Raw genomic sequence first — 20,831 nt, forward strand, 5'->3', positions numbered from 1 at the left:
TGCCCTGCAGGACACACCCCACCACACAGCACTCAGCGGGCTGGGCATTCCCTTAGTCAGTCAGTCAACAAATATTGAGCAAGCCATCTGGGGGCCAGCGCCCTCCCCAGGGCTATGGCTAAGTCTCCCAGGTCTCACTGCCTGGGTACCAGTGGCCAGAGAGAGCAGGGGATGGAGGCCTGGACTGGGCTAAGTGGTGAGGTGTGGAAGATACTGGAATTTCCTTCTCTGGAGTACTAGATGGGCCCCTGATCCCTCACCCAGGGTGGTGGGCTCCCCCTGGACCAAGAGGGCCAGGCCACTCCAGCAAACTTTAGGAGGAGGTAGGACTGAGGCTGGGGGCTGTGGGGTCCGGCTCTGTGGGACCCAGCTCACTTCAGGAGGGGAAGGTGGCCAGGGCTCCCTCTAGATATTTCTGCTGTCCCTACCCAAATGTGAGCTCACTGCCTGGCACAGCCCTCCTCAGGGAACCCCGCTACCCATCATGGGAGAGGCCAGTCCAGCTCTAGCAGCAAAGACGCCTCTCCCTCACCTCAGCTGCCGCCCACTGCCACTCTCTCTCTCTCACTGTGGGGTGGAGGGGCTGCAAATAGAGCCTTCCAGAAACTCCAGGGGCACAACCTCCTCTTGGCAGCTTAGGGCACAGGCCTCAGTCCCAGCCAAGGCCCAGCCAGCATGGGCTGTCCTATCAAAGCCACGCTGCTAAAGCCTGCCCACCACTGCCCACTGCCCAAGACCCTCTCCCTGTGCTCAGTCTTCACCCCACAAAGGTCTCTGTCACAGGGGTCTGGGGACTTGGGGACTCAGGGGCAGTCTGTGCCCAGCAGGACCTACAGCTAGTGTGTGACTGTTTAATAGACACGATGCAGGGTCCCTGTGTGTGAAGCAATGCCTGTGTCACAGGCACTTGGTCTGTCCCCACGTGTGCCATTGCCTGTCCGACCTCATGTGTGTGCCTGTGTCCTGGCATGTCTGTCTAATCCCCACTTGGGACAGGGACTCTGTCTGTGACAGTGGCAGTGTATCTGCTGCAGCTGTGCATACCCTTTTCCCTGTCTCCTTTTGTCCCTGTGCCCAGGAAGACCCTGTGTCCTCACTTCTTCCCACTGACTCTTCCCCCATCTCCCCTCAGCCCACCCACTCTGTTGGTCTTGGTTCTTGAATTCCCTGGTAATGGCTCTTTCCTAAGTCACCAATACCCACTCTCATCCATGCGGCAGTCGGCAGTCGGTTCAGTCACCATCGTTCCTTCCCTCTCACTCCACCCATCTCCCTCAGGCCTCTAAATGGCAGCAGGTGCAGAGCTCGGGCCTTCACTCCTGTTTGTTTTCTAGTTACCTTCCCAGTTCCAGTCTGAAGGATGCAAATACCATGGAAACGCAAGCGTTTCCCTGACCCAACTCCCCTGAACCTTGCCCCAGCCTAAGTCTCCATCTTCCATCTGGTCACATCTCTCCCGGCACGTTTGGCCTCACACTTAACATTGCCTCAGGCCCCTCCCAGATCTACCCTTTCTGAGCCCCAGGAACATGTTCACCGTGAACATCCAGTGGGTGCTTAGGCCCCAGACCTGCAGTTGCCTTGGTTTCTGTCTCCCCCAAGCCACTGGCCAGTCTGCGGCTGGTTCATGGTGGATCCTGGCCCTGGCCCTCCCTCTCATGCCTCCTGCGTGCTCTGGAGCCAGCCTCCCTCTGTGTCTGGGGGTCTGCCTGGCCACTGCGGCCATCCTCCCACAGTATCCAGAGGGATCTTTTTTCCTAAGATTTAAAACATTGTGGTAAAATATAAAAAATCTTTTTTTCACAAGATGTAAAAAATTGTAGTAAGATATACTTAAAATTTACCATTGCATCCCCTTTTTATTTATTTATTTGAGACGGAGTTTTGCTTTTGTTGCCCAGGCTGGAGTGCAATGGCTCAATCTTGGCTCACTGCAGCCTCCGCCTCCTGGGTTCAAGTGATTCTCCTGCCTCAGCCCCCTGAGAAGTTGGGATTACAGGTATGCACCACCACATCTGGCTAATTTTGTATTTTTAGTAGAGACGGGGTTTCACTATGTTGGTCAGGCTGGTGGTGAACTCCTGACCTCCAGTGATCCACCCGCCTCAGCCTCCCAAAGTGTTGAGATGACAGGCATGAGCCACCACACCCGACGTGTATCCACTTTTAAGTATATGGTTCTGTGGTGTTAAGGACACTCATATTGTTGTGCAACCGCTGCCACTATTTCCAGAATTCTTTCATCTTACAAAACTGAAACCCTGCACTCATTAAACACAGACTCCCCATTGCCCCCAGCCCCTTGCAACCACCATTCTATTTTCTGTCTATGATTTTCACTAACTAGAGGGAAAATTTAACCTCAGAATTTAACCATAAACCCACTCACACCATCCCCCTCTCCAAACCTTCCAGTGGCTTCCACTAAAACTGGGATGAAATTCTCAATGGCCGTTCCCAGCTGCCTCTCCCATCGCTCTTTGCATGGCTCACTGCGTTCTGGCAATATGATTCCTTGTGTCCCTTGAAGACGCCCAGGTCGTTGTCTGCAGACCTTTGCACTGCAGTCTTCTCTGCCTGGAAGCCCCACGCTGTATCTTCCCGTAGCTGCTCCTTTACTGCATTTAGGCCCCAGCCAAAACGGCAGCCCTGCAGAGGGCCCTTCCTGCCCTCCTTAGCCACAGCAGTCTCCCTCCTCAGACATCAGCACTTTCCTCATCATGGTGCTCCAAGAAGCTGGTCTCCTTGCTAAGTGGGATCTTTGGTTAGTGTCTGTGTCCCAGCTGGACTGTGAGTCACTGTGGGCGGGGCCTTGCTCATGTCCACCTGTGTGTAGAATGGTGCCCGGCATACTGCAGTTGCTTAATAAAATGTTTGCTGACATGTTTCTGTGGCCTGCGCCTGACCCTGTGTGTGTGTGTGTGTGTGTGTGTGTGTGTGTGTGTGTGTGTGTGTCTGGATCCTTTACTGGGCTCAGTCCTCCTCCTCTGAGAAGCTGAGGGGGTGACTCCTCTTCACTTTGGTTGTGGGCTAGATACCCCAGCTGGCACAATCCAGTGTCAGCAGCTTAGTGGGGGGCACGAGAACTTCTCCAAGGCCTCACCTCTCAGAATTGTCTCGGTGTCTGCAAACCAGAAGATGTCACCTGGGCAGAACTGCCCTGTCCAGAACCACTTACTCTGTAACCTGTGATCCCAGGCCCAGGAGAGATGGCAGTCTGGCCTTAGAACCTGGCCTCAGGCCACGATGAGCAGCACTGCCTTGAGTCTGGCCTGGGCAGCCTCCGGCTCATGGCTGTCACACCCCAGGCACACAGAGGGGAAACTGAGGCCCAGGGCAGGCTCACAGGCAGCCGGGTGCTACAAGAATGGGAAGGTGGGATGCCTAGCCTTTCCCTCCCTCCTCCCCCTAGCAGGAAAGGGGTCCCACCACCTCACCCCCATCCCTACCTCCGCCCCTCTTCAAGGGGGCCTGCCGGGAGTCAAAAGGGCCCTGAGTGCGGTGGCTCACGCCTGTAATCCCAGCACTTTGGGAGGCCAAGGTGGGTGGATCACAAGGTCAGGAGATCGAGACCACAGTGAAACCCCGTCGCTACTAAAAATAGAAAAAATTAGCTGGGCGCGGTGGCGGGCGCCTGTAGTCCCAGCTACTCGGGAGGCTGAGGCAGGAGAATGGCGTGAACCCGGGAGGCGGGGAGCTTGCAGTGAGCCGAGATGGCGCCACTGCACTCCAGCCTGGGGGACAGAGCGAGACTCCGTCTCCAAAAAAAAAAAAAAAAGGGCCCTGAGTAGAGTTTGCCTTGCTAGCAAAGCCCTGCCCTCTTCCTGCCCCAGCCCCCCTTAATCTACCACCTCCTCACTCAGCAAGTTTCCAGGGCTTGGGGCCTACTTTGTTCCTGCCTGGCTTGTCTCCAAGGCCCAGCCCACTCCATGTCAATATTGACCCAGGTGAAGGAGTGGCCCCAAGCTAAGTCCAGGCTCCGCCCCGGTTTCCCTGGGCTCAGGCATCCTCTCCCAGGCTTCATCCCCCAGGCCTTCTCCAGTCTCTCCCAGACAGGTGCAGAATGTTGCCTCTGGGCTCTGTAAGGAGCGTCCCTCCCTGAGGGCAGACAGGGAAGCGAGGACTGGAGCCCACTGCTGCAGATGCCCTGGCTCCTCATGCTGGAGGGGAGCAGCCATGGGCCGGCGTGTGTCCCCACATCTGCTGGTCCCGTCCTGGGCTGCAGGATGTGGAAGGAGCTGTGGCAATGGTCACCGGGGCTTGCATAGGCTGGAAGTGACTCCTCCCAAGGACACCACAGGAACTGCTGGGTGAGAGGACAGACCAAACACCAACCCTGGATCCCTGCAAACAGGTGTCACTGCCTTGCCCACTGTGGTCCTGCTCAGCAGCACGCCCACCCATTAGGACCCAGCTTGGGTCAGGAAAGCCCCTGGCCTGTTGGAGGGGTGGTGCAAGGCTGGGGTCCGTGCCTAGTGGCAGTGTGACCCTTCCAATGTGCAGTGGGGGGCTCCACTCTTCTCCCCACCTGTGTGAAAGCAGGTGCTGTCAGCCAGGCAGGGGTCTTATCAGGCCTCCCTCCTCACTCCTGCCTTGGGAAAGGCTCCCAGTGCCCAGGTGGGCTTTTCTCTGTACTTTTCTGGATTTTCCAAGTTTTTGGCAATGAACATGTATATGGCTGATCTTTCAGGCAAAGCAATGTGTCATTTTCCGCAAAGCTCTGGCCACGGCTCCTTTGCCACACCTGGGCATCAGGCCTGGAACAGTTTTGGAGGACTTGCCTTTCCTCTGTAGCCAGTCAGAGCAGGGGGTCTCAGCCCTGGCTGCCCTTTCCAGTCTTCTTGGCACTTAAAAACATGGTGCAGGTCCCCATCTGCAGAGATTGGAAATGGTCTGGGGTGGACTTGAGGGATGTGTGTTTGAGACCCCTCAGGTAATTCTAGCGTACAGCTGCAGCCAGAGCTGAGAATCACTGCGCCAGGAGAGGGAGCTGTAATGGAGGCTTGGGGTGGAAAGCTCTGGGGCCATGTCCTCCTCCCGATGGCCTCTGTTCTCAGAGGTCAGGCTGGTGGCCATGCCAGTTGGTGGCTCTGGGCCTTGAACAGCCTGCTGACCCATAGCCAACCCTGGCACAGATTTATCGTGCAAGCATTCAGGTTACTCCACAACTCGGCCACAAGCCCTCAATGCACTCATCCATAAGCTCCACAGAATGTTCATGAGCTGATGCGCCACTGTTCCCAGGCTGGCTTTTCCCAGCCACTCCTTCCCACCCTCCTGAGCTTCCTGCCCATTCCTTGGTCGTGTAATACACACAGATGACATGTGCTCAAACTAGAAAACACGGAAGGCATATCTCAGCATGTCTAAGTCCCCAGATAAGTGCCCTCTTGACGCCCCGTGTGTCCTTCCCACCTATTTCAGGGATCGGTGGACACTCATGAGGATACCTCAGCCTCAGACACTGCCACAATTCTCAGCCTTTTATCTGTTTGCCTATTTGCAAAGGTGTGAAGCAGTGGGGTACAGGGTTGATGCCAGAGAAAGTGAGAGGGACAGAGAGGGCTGGGGAGCAGAATGAAGGACACAGCCTAGGAGTCTGGAACCAGGGGAGGAAGCTGTGGTGACTTCTCTCTGGCTGGCTAGCTGCTCCACTGTGACGACAAGGAACCTAGAGGCACGGCACAGGCTTAGCTGTGGGGTATTTGGGGTTTTGTCTCTGGGTAAATATTAGGTCTCCTGGGCTGATACACATACTGTGTCCTGAGTTATTTGGGATGAATATATGTGCCTGGTTATCTTGTGATAGAGCAAACTGCAGAGCTTTGTCTCACTGGCCTGTTTTCTCATCCACAAAATGGGGATAAGACCTACCTTATGAAATTGACACTGGTGCTATCTGAATCAGATATCATTATGAACAGAAAGAGTCCTGAGAGTGGCAAAGCCATGTCCAAGACCCTGCCAGGAGTCCCTAGCAGAGGAGGACTCACTGCCTCTCTCACCTGCATGTACAGAGGGACTGGGTTCAGGACACTGGCGACAGAATGTCTCACTGCAAGAAACTGCCTGGGACATCCTGACTCCTCTTCCGAGTCCTTGCCGTGCTTCATCTGGCAATCATCTCAGTCACTGTGCCCATGGGGATGGGGATGGGTTTAGGCACCACATATAATGCCTGTGGCTCTTATGGAATGGGAGGTCCCAGTTCTCTCAGGCTGAATTTTCAAGTCTGCTGGGAGGACTGGAATCCTTTTGGGAGGACAGTGAGCCATACCGCTTCTGGAGAGAGGAAGCCAGGAGGCTGAACAGCAGTCACCCTTGGAGTGACAGGCAATTTGGGTGGGATGGAGGAGCTAGAAGATCAGTCTGTGGCTCCTGGAGTGCTGCAGCCCGACTCCCGTCCAACCCTGTTCCCCAGAAGTGGGGATACCAGGAGACCCAAGGTGATGGCATGAGGCTGCACAGGAGGTGGGGAAGGGAGGGAGGAGAGGCGCTGCTGGTAGAAAAGCAGTCCATCCACAAGAGAGCGCAGTTTCACATGTTTATTTTTGGCAGGAAGGAAATCGTTGCAAACCTTTTGATTGACAATACTCGCCCCTGGAAACATGCACATTCCACATGTAGCATTTCCCAAGTAATGCTGGATTGTTTATCACATTCAAATGTCCAACAGAAATCCATGACTACCCAGACACCAGCATCTCCACTACCTGGGGTGGGGGAGGGTGTGTCAGTCTGCAGAGAAGCTCCTGGGAGAATGGAACAGGAACAGACATGATCAAATTTACAGTACGGTAGGAACAGAGGCAGCCAGTCAATTATGAACAGTTAACTGCAAGTACGTCAAGCCATCCACTCTTCTCAAACCCTGGCATGCCAACTGTCCAGCACAGCACCTTTAAGAGCAGAGGCACAAACGTAGGACTGTTTGACCATAGGGCTGTGTGGTTCTGGATTTTTTTATTAGAAAGCCATCTTTAAAAATACAGGGTTGTAAAATGTTGCCAGGTCATAGACTTAACGAATTTTTTTTTTTTTTTAAACACCAAAAGTTCGAATGCTGCAACCATGACAAGTTAGCATCATTAGGGCATCCTCGTGTCCCCAGACACATCTCATCAAAATTGCACCACGTCAAAGGACCTTCCTCACCATCAACTGTGGCAGGTGGCATTCCTTTTTCAGTATGCAAATGCATTACTTACAAACAGCTAATGCATGGAACAACAGACCCACACACAGGATTCCAGAACAAATGGAAGACAGAGCATTAACAACATTGGGAGTGCCCGTGCACTTCCACCAGAGGCCTGGCCAGAGAAGTCATAACATTATAGTGGGCTGGAGTCCACAAACCCAAGGTGTCCTGTCCCAGAGCTTAATGTCAAAAATACTTCTCCAGAAGACTGTATTTAAACCTGGTACAGAAAGGACCATGGAAACTCAGGAGGTCAGGGTTCTCTTTTGACTAAAGAGTTGGGGGTATTTTGGTAACATGGGAAGTATATGGCACAGAGAAGTGGCTAACAGGTTTCATTAGGTTTCAAAGCCCACAATTTAATAAATGGTAATAATTAAAAACAATACCCGTATTTACCTTAAAAAACATAAACCCCAAACATTCATCTCATTTCTTGGCCTTATGTTAGAATTCTATTGCTTCATTTACATGTAGATGATTAAAAATATATATAGATATAGATATAGATATTTTGATTATATACATAAAGCAGGTTCAAGGGTTAAAATAAAAACGGAATTTTGGAGTGTGATCAAATAAGGTGCACAGATTCCAGAACCCTCAGAGGGCCTGCTGGCCCTCCCAAGACATTCTGTGTCTGTGGTGGCAGGAGCTGGGCCCCGTCCCTAACAGCTCTGCACTGGCTTAGTGCAACGGTGCTCACAGTTTCAGGAACTACTAGGTGAAGTGTCTGGCTCAAGCCTGCCAAGCGTCTTCACTCCATCGTCAGAGGTGGAGCACTACTCCTAGGTTCGATTCCCCTGAAATATTTTACGATTTCCATCCTCTTTGCCCCCTCTTCCAAATAAGGCCCTGTGATGCCAACGAAGGGGGCATGGTTGAGGGTCTAAGGCTCTCATTAGGGCCTAATTCTGTGTGGATATCAACACATGACAGACACTTGACTGCAACATTCAAGACATTTAAGGCAGTGGGTTCATTTAATGACTATTTTTCCAAATAATAAAGGTTTGTGGCATGGGCAGTTCTACCATGTGACTGTCATTATCTGTGGTAATACCTAGCAAGGGGCTGTTCTATTTGAATTGGCGAGTGGATTACTGGGTTTGGGAGACCTGTTTATCCCCGAATACTTACTTCCTTTCTGAATATTCACACAGTAGTCCACAGACCAAAGTGCTGTTGGGAGGACGTAATTGGCAGCTGGCTTCATTACTTTGTGAATGAAAACAAAGCAAAGATATTTTACTCTGACCCCCGATTTCCAGTCTTGTTAATGCCAGTCACTCCCGCCAGAACGCTGGCTGAAGACCAACCCACAGAGGACTAAGGCAATGGTGCCAACATGAAAGGGTCCTTTTTAATTGTTTTTAAGAGCAATACTTTACAGACTGTCTTGTTGTCAAACAAGGAACATGGCACTGCTTAAACACCAAACTGGGAAAGGTTGCAGAGAGCCTGGGCTCTCCCTGCGGGGAGGAAGGCTTTCCTCTCCCCGGTTTGGGGCATTGAGTCCCACATCTAGACAGGCTTCCCCAACCCTTGGCTCAGAAATAGGCTGTGCTTCAAAGGAGAAGACCAAGAGACGGACTTGGGCCACACCAGCTTGGTGGCTGGTTGAGGCCACGGGTTCTCAAGAGAGAACAGTCAGCTTATTTATCAAACAGGATCTGTTACTGACTGCGGTTTAAAATCCATGCCACACCTAAGTGGTGCTTTGGCCCTTTTGCCTTTGTACCCCTCAGTGGCCAATGCCAGGAAAGGGTTACAGGTGGTGGAGGCTGCAATGGGGTGGGACACCTCTGTTTTTGACCCTGTCCGAGTTTGTAGCTTAGCAGTGAGCATATTCTGAGCATAGGCACAGTGGCAAAGAACAGTGTAACAGCCGCTGGTCAATTCCATTTGGTGGCAGCGCGGTAGCAGCAAGGAAAATTCCCAAACAGCTCCATATGTATCCAGCTTTTGGAAAGGAAAGATTTAAAAATCAATACACAGATTTCTTTTATATCCAAAGGTTTTAGGGTTTCTTGTAACTGCTCTACCCCAAACAATAACAACAAAAAACACAAATGTATGGCAGTAGTGTAAGAGCAGAACGGACAGGATGTCACTTTTCAAGGGGAAAATGTGACCTCAAGACAAAGTTGTCACCATCAGAAATAATAATATAAAATAATCTATTGTTTCCTAAAGTGTTGAGTGACACAATTGCAGATACATTCCAAACTGGGTCAAAAATGAGCGGAGACAATGACATAGTCATGAAATCCTCCTATCAGGAGCCTGACCCTGCAGCATGCCACAGGTTGTCAGAGCAAAGTCACACCTGTTGGGGGACAGGCTCCTGTGACTCACTCCCCTCCCTCAGCACCCCCCGCCACACACACACACACACACACACAACCAGGTTCTAGAAAATTGTCATGTTCATCTTCTTATAGTATCTAAGACAATAAAAGACTAAACGATGTCTGGAAATATGTTGTGTAGAAAAATTAACTCTCAGCTTAAAATAACATTCAAAAGGCACTTCATCCTGTAGGAAAGAGATTCTGAGTTGGGTCAGCTGCTCCGAGCTGGGATAGAAGGGGACAGGTGGTCTGCTTGGAAGGGAGGACAGTTGAAAGGAAGTCTGATAGAGATCAAGCTTTTTTTTTTTTGTTTCCTATTTTTTTCTTTTTGGTATGTTTTAAGAAAAGCAAATCCAGTAAAATGCATGTCCCTTTATGAAATTTGTTAAAAGAGTTCTTTTAAAATAGTTGTTTCTGTTCTTAAAAAAACAAAACAGGTAGGCATAGCCACATTCACCCTGTGGCGTGGAGCACGGAGTATCCTCACTTTCAGCTTCCAGGGAGCTGAGGACAGGCAGGTCCCCTGAGGCCAGAGGTTCCAGAGTGCACAGGCGGGAGGCAGGCAGAGGCCGGGGCTACCTATTGCAGAGTCTATGCAGCATGCTGTACACGTCGTCCTCCCGGCTCAGGCCCTCAAAGAAGGGGATGAGGTCCAGCAGCTCCGTGTCCGTCATGTCATCGAACCAGGACTGCACAGGCACCTGGAAGACAGTGCATGGAGGAGGCAGCAGGACTGCATCTAGCGCTGGGGGCTGCTCCTAACCTAAGTGGGTACCCGGACTTTGAGCATTTTCTTTGGTAAGGACAACTGGTGTCATCATCGTTATCATCATCATTTTGTTTGTTCCCTTGTTCAAATCGAGGCCGATCCAAAGCTAAATGGCTTGGGAGATGGCTCAGGGAGGCAAAGTTAAATGTACCCAGTTTGTATGCATTTGCCTGTTTTGTTTTCCTGCCACAAAAAAGGTGGCCAGAGCATAGCATAGAATGTATGAGAACTAGCCTTGCTACTTGCCAACTTCCAAAAGCTCTTTCTACTGCACAAGTCGGCTCCTTGCACCTCAGAGCACTTGGGAGTCAGAGGTTACATGCTAACCACTGACAGCGGGGAGCTCACATCCAGGACACAGGAAGGCTTTCACTTAGGGTCACTGTGCAATATTACATCACAAAGAGAAGTGGTAAATTTCCTCCCTTGCTTAACAGTGGTTAGTTAAAAGCAGATGTCTAAAATTGTAGAACATTCTGAAGCTATGGGCAAAGACAGGATTTTCCCTTAGTTTTAGGCAGAGGAGTGGCGAGGGGTGGTAGCCAGGGGTACAAAGAAGAGATTTATAAACAAATTTGAATAAACCAAACATGTTTAAAAGTAACATTTTAGCCCTTTTTCAAATCTAAAGATAGCTTAGAAACACAGACATTTATTACATAATTTTGAAAAATAAAGTAACGGTTAATAAAAGAAATGACTACGCCTAGGGGATGGGGAGAGAGTGGAGGAGAGGCAGAAATGAACAGACTTCTCTATCTTTATTTATAGGTTTGATGTTGGAACCATGTAAATGTGTTATAAATTAAAATACAATTAAACCATTAAGAAAAAAAGCAATAAAAGTCAATCTAAGTGTATATAAAATTGGTGACACAACCACACAATTACTTCAAGTGATTTGTGTGCGTGTGTGAGACAGGGTCACACTCTGTCTCCCATGCTGGAGTGCAGTGGTACAATCATAGCTCTGCAGCCTTGACCTCCTGGGCTCAAGTGATCCTTCCACTCAGCCTCCCAAGTAGCTGGGACTATAGGCATGTGACACCATGCTTGGCTAATTTTTTTTTTTTTGAGACGGAGTTTTGCTCTTGTTGCCCAGGCTGGAGTGCAATGGCGTGATCTCGGCTCACTGCAACCTCCACCTCCTGGGTTCTCCTGCCTCAGCCTCCTGAGTAGCTGGGATTACATGTGCCTGCTGCCATGCCCAGCTAGTTTTTGTATTTTAGTAGAGACAGGGTTTCGCCATGTTGGTCAGGCTGGTCTTGAACTCCTGACCTCAGGTGATCCACCCCCTTGGCCTCCCAAAGTGCTGGGATTACAGGTGTGAGCCACCACCCCCAGCCTTTCTTTTTTTTTTTTTTTTTTTAAGTAGTGATGGGATCTTGCTTTGTTGCCCAGGATGGTTTCAAACTCCTGAGCTCAAGCAATCCTCCCTCCTCAGCCTCCCAAAGTGCTGGGATTACAGGCAGCCAGGTAAGCCACCAAGCCTGGTATTCAAGTGATTTTAAAACATGGTGTTATAACTGTACATCTCTCTGAAAATTCCTAAGCTGCATACAGTTGTCTTATTATTAGTCATAATTTAGTACTGCTACTGAAATTATTCAACATATACTACAGAATAAATCAAATATATAATTATGTTAATATCTTTAGAAATCAAGAGTTGCAGCATAAGATAAAGAGATACAAATACAAAACAAAGAAGCGAAGAAGTTACATAAAAACTTAACATTGAAATGGAAAAACCAGTATGAACTTATGATTTAGTTTTCTTTCTAAAAATATGTCATTTTTAGCTCTGCCCTGAGGTATGGGCTAGAAGTAAAGTATATTCCATTAGCAATGAAAATTCACCTAAACCGTGGTCTCTAAATACCACTTCCACTAATAGGAACCAGGCACCATACAAAAATGGGTGGTTCCAGGGCTGAGGCAAGAAATGTTCATGAAGAGCCTGGAACATCTTGTTGTTTAAGAAAGCAAGGAAGCTACAGGTTGAGCATCCCTAATCTGAAAAAATCTGAGTTCCAAAATGCCCCAAAATCCAAAATTTTTTGAGCACTGACATGGCACCACAAGTGGAAAATTCTATACCTGACTTCATGTGCTGGGTGGTAGTGAAAATGCAGGCACATGATACATGGTTTATTTAGTGTCCCCAAATTATAAAAAATATTGTATAAAATTACCTTTAGGCTATGTGTACAAGTTGTACATAAAACAGAAATGAATTTCATGTTTAGACTTGGTTCCATGCCCAAGATATCCAATTATGTATATGCAAATATTCCAAAATCCTAAAAAATCCAAAATCCAAAACACTTCTGGTACCAAGCATTTTAGATAAAGAATATTCAACCTATATCAAAGACTTGTTATTTTAAGGGATCTCCAGAAAATTTGAGCATGCAAAAGAATAACAAATGGGCTGAAACTACAACAAATCCATGAGTTCATAATGATACTAAAAAAAAATTATTGGCTACTTTTGGAGGCTGCTAGGACACCAACTCATTAGTCTGAAAATAGAAATTGCCATTTTGCAATTCCTCATGAAATAGTGGGTGTAGACAATGATCACCAACAACTGCTAAAATTATGAGGTGAGAGGTTCATGGGGAATTTTATAATAGATGGATCAGGCTAATACCACCTGAACCTAATAATCAATTTTAAATCTTTAAAAGTGGGGTAACCTGACATTTTATGCCTCCTGATATATCTTCATAAGCATATAATACCAATGATGTATTCTTTCTTCTTCTTTTTTTTTGAGATAGGGTCTTGCTCTGTCACTCAGGCTGAAGTGCAGTGGCATGAACATGGCTCACTGCAGCCTCGACCTCCTGGGCTCAAGAGATCTTCCCACCTCAGCCTCCCAAGTAGCTGGAACCACAGTGGAACCACAGGTGTGTGCCACCCCATCCGGCTAATTTTTCTTTTTTTAAGAGATAGGGTCTTGCCATGTTGCTCAGGCTGGTCTCAAACTCCTGGGCTCAAGCGATCACCTGCCTTGGCCTCCCAAAGTGCTGGGATTATAGGTGTGAGCCATTGCATCTGGCCTGTATGATATATTCTTGCAAAAAAAAGAAAAAAAAAAATCTAATCAAGCAGTAGAGCTCTAATTACTTGTTTAGAGGATATCAGGTGGCTATAAAAACATATTAAACATCATCACAAGGCAGCAGCTGGACAAATCCAGAATGTAGGAGATTTCTACAAGACAAAACACCAGGGCTTCTCCAACAAATAAATGGCATAAAAGAGAAAAGGGAGGAAAGGGAGACGTTAAGTTTACAAAAGAATGAAGAGACATGGTAACCAAAGCAATGCATGGATCTTTTTGGATCCCCACTGAAATACTCCAAATGCATGACACTTCGAGATGACAGCGACAATGTGAACAGTCTGGATATTAGACAATGTAAGAAACTGTTACTTTGTCAGATCTGACCATGACTTGTGATTATATTAAAAAGGAATCCTTATCCGTTAGAGACACGTTACCAAATATATTATGTTGAATTTGATTTCCTCAGTAAAATGAACATATTTACATATAAATACATTTGGAGTATTTATTCAAATAATGATTCCACACTAGCCAAATGAATCGCGTTGGAATTGTTTTTGGTTACAAGCAGGACTGCAGAGTTCTGGATTCAAGGAAAGGACTTTTGCAGGCTCTTGTAGAATCTGAGAAGCCTGTGCTTGAGAGGAAGCATCCTCTCCAGGGAAACATGCCTGGTCTAGGGGCCTGATGTGGCAGTGACTGAGGGGTCGGCAGTCACCAGAGGCCCTGGTTGGCCGCTCTTCCCCTGGAAGTGTCGGGCAGAGGCAGGAAGGCAGTCCCTCTGGGCCTGAGAGTTGTGTGGCACCCGGTGAGTAGGCACCGAGAGCTGCCATGGTCCGGGAGCTTTATGTAGGAAATGTTCCCGATGGGTGCTTTTTAGACATCATGATGAGGTAGCAAAGCTTGGTAGCCTCATTTGAAGACCTTATTGAAGTGTTTTATTCATTTTTTTTTTTTTTTTGAGACGGAGTCTCCCTCTGTCACCAGGCTGGAGTGCAGTGGTGGGATCTCAGCTCACTGCAACCTCTGCCTCCTGGGTTCAAGTGATTGCCCTGCCTCAGCCTCCCGAGTAGCTGGGACTACAGGTGCATGCCACCATGCCCAGCTAATTTTTTGTATTTTAGTAGAGACGGGGTTTTACCATGTTGGCCAGGATGGTCTCGATCGCCTGACCTCGTGATCCGTCCGCCTCGGCCTCCCAAAGGGCTGGGATTACAGGCGTGAGCCACCAAGCCTGGCCTATTCATTCTTAAGAAATACTTCTGTTAAAGAGATCAATCAGGCCTCCTTAGTCTACAGGGGTCATGAAGTCCTAGGCAGTAGCTGGCTCCAGGAGGTTAATGCCAACAGAACCCTTGTCAATAACAATACTAAAAATATTGATAAGATGATACAGGCTTATAGCATTTATCAGTCTCAAGCACTGTTCTAAGTGCTTTTTGTATATTGCCACACTGCAACCTCCAATAATCCTATGAGATCAGCATTCCTATAATTCCCATTTGACAGATGAGGCAACCGAGGCTCAATGAGGTTACATAACTTGCTCAATGACGTGCAACTGCTAAATAGCAGAGCTGGGATTTCATTCGGAAAAGACCCAGAGACTTTCTTTTGTAGGTGCTTAAAAGTGGTGCTTGCCTGGCAAGACAGAGGGCTCAGATGGAGCATGACATTTTCTTTCTTTGGGGCCACTTACTGCATTCTCAGGATGGAAGATGTATGAGGCAGGGGAATTGTCGACAATGATCACTTTGCTCAGCTCCCGCCCCAGGCGACTCAGGTCCTTCACATAGTTCCCACGATGAAAAACACATGATTCTCTGAAGAGCCGGGCCCGGAACACACCCCAGCGGTCTAGGAGGTCAGCCACAGGGTCTGCATACTGGAAAAGAAGTGTCACAATGAAGACTGCGTGCCTAAAAGAGTCCCCAAACCCTGACCTACAGCAGCAAGATCCAGATTATGTTTTTTAAAAAGGGATTTAATAATTAGATGTGTTTTAGGATCCTGGTTATTTTCCTCTCTGTATACATAAGATGGCACTGGATTCTTCCATTTCTCTCACATCCAACCCATCAGAAATTGTCAGTTTCATCTCCAAAAATAGCCTGACTCCATTTGCATCTCTCTATTTATATTGCCACCACCCTTAGCCCGGGCCTTGAATCTCTGGCCTGGGATGGCTGTGTGAGCCTCGTGAAAAACCTGTCTTTCCCAGGGGGCCTCCTTTCTGGCCCATTCACCTAGAAGCTGTCAGAGTGGCCACTGGAAAACGTATGTGCGATCGTGTCACTCCTCTGCTGAAAACTCCACTGTCTACACACTGCACTTGGAGTAAAGCCCACGTTCCTCACTGCCGCGTCCCACATGGCCACAGCTGAATGGTCTCCATCTGGAGCTCTTGGAGCCACGCTGGCTTCAAGCATGGTCAGGACCTTTGCACCGCGTTCTCTCTGCATGCGTTCCCTCCCAGCTCTTGCAGAGCATTTGTCTCCTGGTTTTTCAGTCTTGACTTCCTCTCCCATCCATCTAGAGCCACCTCTATCTTCCTTTCTGGGTTGTTTCCCTCACAGAGTAGAGCACCACATGGGATTGCTTGATTTCCTCACTACTTGTCAGGGCCCAGGCCTGAAACATCCCACCACCACATCCCTAGCACCTCCAAGAGAACCTACCACAACAGGGGCTCAGTAAACACGAATTTCACCACTGAATGAATGAGCTGGCTCCAATGTGTCTTGAATGGCATGACACTGCCCCCTAGAGGTACCTTGGGCCAGACCAGCTGCTGAGTGACAGGATGGTGCCCAGCCATCCACTCCCATGGATGCCCATCCACTTCCTTGAAGCCCAGGAGCTGGATGGGAATTTGAGCCCAGCTTACAGGTGGGGATCATCCTGCCTGACCCCTCTCTCATGACCTAGGGAATTTCCCCCAAAGCAGGCTTGGATAAAGAAAGAAAGGGGTTTCTGAGAGAAAATCCTCATAACTGAAGATACCTAAAAGAATGGACCATACTGAGTGGCTGGGCCTGGAAGAAAGAGGAGCAGTTTCCAAGCCTGACACGAGGCCAGGCCCCTGCACAAAGACCAAGTAAGGGGTACAACCAGGCATCAGCGGGACCCAGTGACTCTGCCAGGGAGGCAGAGAGCACCTGTGGCTGGTGGCGCTGGGAAGGCCAGCAGTGGAGTGCAGAGCAAGTGCTGGCACAGCTGTGGGACGTGGGCTGCAGAGCTGCAGGCAGCAGCTGTGATTCCATGGGAACATCCTCTCCTCTCCAAGGACATCCTGTAGAAGGCAGAGTCCAGGAGCAGCTGTGTTTCCTACTGGCCAAGGGAGGTGAGAGCTCAGGGCACTACAGCTACCTGCTGGTGAGACTAGCCAGGGGCCACGTGGGTGGGTTGTGGGCAACTGAGTCCAGATCAGGGGTATCCCATCTTTCAGCTTCCCTGGGCCACATTGGAAGAATTGTCTTGGGACACACATAAAACACCACCACTAACAATAGGTGACAAGCTTTAAAAAAAAATCTCATGTTTTAAGAAAGTTTACAAATTTGTGTTGGGCCACATCTAAAGCTGTTCTGGGCTGTACACAGCCTGTAGGTCACAGGCTGGACAAGCTTGCTCTAAATAGAAAAAGATGATCCATTTCCTCATAATCATGAACACTTGTGGTGGCACCTATCTTTCAAGAAAGAGTCTGAGTCTGAGGCTGGGAGGATGAATGTGAAGAATGTAAGCTTCACAAGGGCAGGGACTTTGTCTCTTTTTTTCTTTGCTATATCCCCAGGATTTAGTACTGTGCCTGATACATAATAGGTACTAAGTAAGTATTTGCTGGGTGAATGAAGGAAGAAATGACAAAGAAGCAGATACTGAAAGGCTATGATAGTCAGCTTGAGGTTCCTGCAGGCTCCTGGGCAGCAGGCAAGGAGGTCCACTGCACCACTACTGCTGGCTGGGAGCCGAGCCCAGAGCCAAGGACAGGGACATGACTACCCATCAGCAGGACATGTGCATCAGGGAGGAAAGAGGGTGGAAGGCTGCACTTGGAAGCTGATTCGGCTCAGCTAGGCTGGAGTAGCAGCAAGAGAAGGGTTGAAGAGACAGATGGAGGGGCAGGTGGGAGCCATCCAGGAAGAGAAACCGAACAAGGATGTTTAAGCAAATGCTGGGGACAATGCCAAGGAAGAGTGTTTTCAATTTTCCCAAACAAAAACCAGCTCTCACTTCACTGCTACCGGTGCAATCTTCTTGTTTATTTCTTTGGTTATTACTTCAGGCTCTTCAGCATCTCAGAGCACTGCTGGAAGAGCCACTGACGCTACAGATAACAATTAGTCTTGGTACCACTCATCTGAAAGATTACCCACTGGGGAAGATTCTATTTTCCCTGAGGCCTTGTTCTCTTTTTGACATGCAAAAATAAGGGCCAGGATTTTGAATCCCACTCCATTGGCTTATGCTCTAAGGTCTGGTGATGAGTCTGGCAGCATTTGTGCAAGTGGGGGGCTCTCGCTCCCCTCCAGCATCACAAAGAGGGACCCAACCAGCAATGGCCAGGCCAGCAAAGCAGTGGAACACGCAGAGGAAGAGAAGGGAGTGTGGGCACCAGGGCACCATCCAGGAGCAGGACATGGCAGAGGAAGCTACTGTGTGATGTCCTGGAGACAGGCAAATGGCTAACCTGAGCCCCAGAAAACTCATCTTTGGGACCACTCAGGGTCCCTGAGATGCCCATGGAGACAACTGTGGTGCTACCAACAAATGGATGGTGTCAGCCCCATCAAAGTCAGAGTTTGGGAAATGGTCAAGGCAAGGATCTTCTGGGAGGAGCAAGGCCTATCCTGCCTGCCCACACAGCATGGGCACCCTGCCACACCTGTGAAGGGGAACACTAAACCATACTGGGAGGCTTGGGAATCTGCTAGTTTCCTTAAACAGTGGAGAGGACAAAGAAATCATTCTTTTTGGTCAGAGCCAGTGTAGATTTTAGGTCAGATTCATATCAAGCTTTAGGATCAAGACATGTCTGAATGATTTTATTACCATCAACAAATATATGTATACATATTTTTGAGATGGAGTCACTGTTGCTCAGGGTGGAGTGCCGTGGTGCGATCTCAGCTCACTGCAACCTCTGCCTTTTGGGTTCAAGCAATTCTCGTACCTCAGCCTCCCGAGTAGCTGGGATTACAGGTGCCCGCCACCATGCCCAGCTAATTTTTGTATTTTGAGTAGAGATGGGGTTTCACCATATTGGTCAGGCTGGTCTTGAACTCCTGACTTCAAGTGATACACCCTCCTTGGCCTCCCAAAGTGTTGGGATTACAGGTGTGAACAATCACGCCCGGCCTATCATCATCAATAAATAATTGTAACACAAAATAATGAACATCAGGAGTGTTTACCACGTGACAATGCCCACCACATTATGTGGAACACAGCAAGTGCTCAATGAATACTTGCTGTATGTGAGTCAGACACTGTGCTAAGTCCTTTACATCTGTTATTTCATGTGATCTAGCCACAAGGTGAATGGAATTATCCCCAATTTATAGAAGAAACCGACATGAGAAGTGAAGTAACTTGCCTCAGATCATACAGCTCATTAGGGCAGTCGGTACTCTCATTCAGCCCATGCATGTGGGTGAGTGCCCAACACTTATCTCTCACTTGCTTCTCCCTCAAATCTGTGGAAGCAAAACCCAAGGACACAGGGGCCTCTAGCATTTGGTGGACAGTCAATGGTTGAGGGGTACACCATCCTTTGTCTGTTACACTGGACCTGTTTGTGATTCTCTGGACTGTGGACACCCAGCTTCAGGTGGCTGCATACAGCAACATCATGGAGCGTTTGTTCTAAGTGCTCCCTGTCACCATGGTAACCCAGAAGGCTTTCAGGCTGCCACCATGCACATGGCCGGCATCCATCCCATCTGGGGTGGGAACCTGTCACCACAGAAATAGCTTCCCCCACCAAAACAAAGGGCTGCTTGACAGATTGGGGGTAGCGGTGGAGGGGCTGGGAGTACCAGGCTGCGAGTGTGGGGCTGGGAAGCAGGACTCACCTTGGCCAAGCTGGCAGTAAAGAGCACACATTCAAAAAGCTGCCCCATCCTCTGGAGGAACTCATCCACATGTGGCCGCTTCAGCACATACACCTGCAATGGCAGGAGACAGCAGGCTGGTCAGGTGTGGCAGTTACTGGGGATGGCCCGGGGCCCAAATGCCCACTGTAGGAAGAACTGCTACTAAGGTTCCTGCCTCCCTTCTCCAGGTCTATGCACAGCAGGCAGAGGCCCAGACTGTATGAGGGGCTATGGAGTCAGACGTGGCACTCCTCGGACAGGGCTCCAGGTCTGAGTTCACTGCAGACGCCCCTCCTAAGGGAAAAAGAGAAGCTGACCATGGTGTGAGGGTCTTGGGGATATTCAGGGCCAGCAAGTAGAAGGGTTGTACCATGTTTGTGTGTAATGACTGATTCATTTCACGTGTGTTTCTTGGCACCTGCTGAAGGTCAGGACCTATGTGGGTACAGGCCATGGTCTGGGTGTTGTCCTTTTAGAGGTCCAGGCCCAGCCTACTGCCCAGCAGGTCTGGGATTGCTCTGGTTGCCACCTTCTGTTCTGGATGGACATCCCCCTTACTAGGAAGGTCTGGGGTTGAAGCACAGGCCCAGCAAAGCTGCAAGAAGGGGCTTCCTTGTCAGCTTGGGAAGATGTCTATGACACCATAAAGGTTGGGCTTGGTACATTTCAGGGGATATGAAACCATCCTATTTCTGGACCCCAGACATAACCCATCAGGAGGGGTCTCTGAGCAGAGAGGTGCAAAGAGTAGTGTTTTCTAGAATGGCTGGGCTCTGTGTACCCTTTTGCCCAGGCTAGGCCGGGGTAGAAGTGAGGAGGCCAGGCTTCAGACCATACATTGGCTCCTGATTAGGGAGCCTGAATGAATCTGGGGAAACAAGGGAGATGGGAGAGAAGGCAAAGCTGGTGAGAGAAGACAGAGGAAGTGGGAGGAGGGAAAAACTAATTCAAATTTGAATAAATTCCGTTTGAAATTAGCCACTTCACTAAAATAAATCAAACTCTTTAAAATTCAATTCAGCATATTTACTGAGCCCCAGCTCTGAGCTCAGTCTGATGTAGTTGCAAAGATGAATAAAACACAGGCCTTGCCCTTGAAGAGCTCACACTCTAGAACAGACATAGGCAAAAACATATAAAAATAAACATGACATAATGAAAGTTGTAGTAGAGGGATAAATTAAGGACAATTAACTCCCCTCACAAGGAGAGGGGATCATAGAAGATAACATTTGGCCTGGACCTTGAAGGATAAATAGGAGTTCACCAGGCCAATAAGGATGACAAGAAGTGGGCTTCCAGGCAGAGGAAACAGTAGAGCGCGAGACCC

The 20,831-nt window shown here is 48.9% G+C and overlaps 1 protein-coding gene across 1 annotated transcript in view; it reads right to left on the bottom strand.

The window, feature by feature from the left end:
- Positions 1–6,531: 6,531 nt before the first annotated feature.
- The window catches only part of CTDSPL (CTD small phosphatase like), a 118,637-nt gene continuing 104,337 nt past the window's right edge, over positions 6,532–20,831 (bottom strand). Inside the window, exons 6-8 of the mRNA XM_007971771.3 lie at positions 19,481–19,573; positions 15,103–15,288; positions 6,532–10,256 (exon numbers count right to left, since the gene is read on the bottom strand). Coding sequence (XP_007969962.3) covers positions 10,131–10,256; positions 15,103–15,288; positions 19,481–19,573 — 405 coding nt within the window. The 3' untranslated portion in view covers positions 6,532–10,130. The remainder of the gene's footprint in view (positions 10,257–15,102; positions 15,289–19,480; positions 19,574–20,831) is intronic.

This window comes from Chlorocebus sabaeus, chromosome 15 (genome assembly GCF_047675955.1).
Source record: "Chlorocebus sabaeus isolate Y175 chromosome 15, mChlSab1.0.hap1, whole genome shotgun sequence".
NCBI classification, from domain to species: domain Eukaryota; kingdom Metazoa; phylum Chordata; class Mammalia; order Primates; family Cercopithecidae; genus Chlorocebus; species Chlorocebus sabaeus.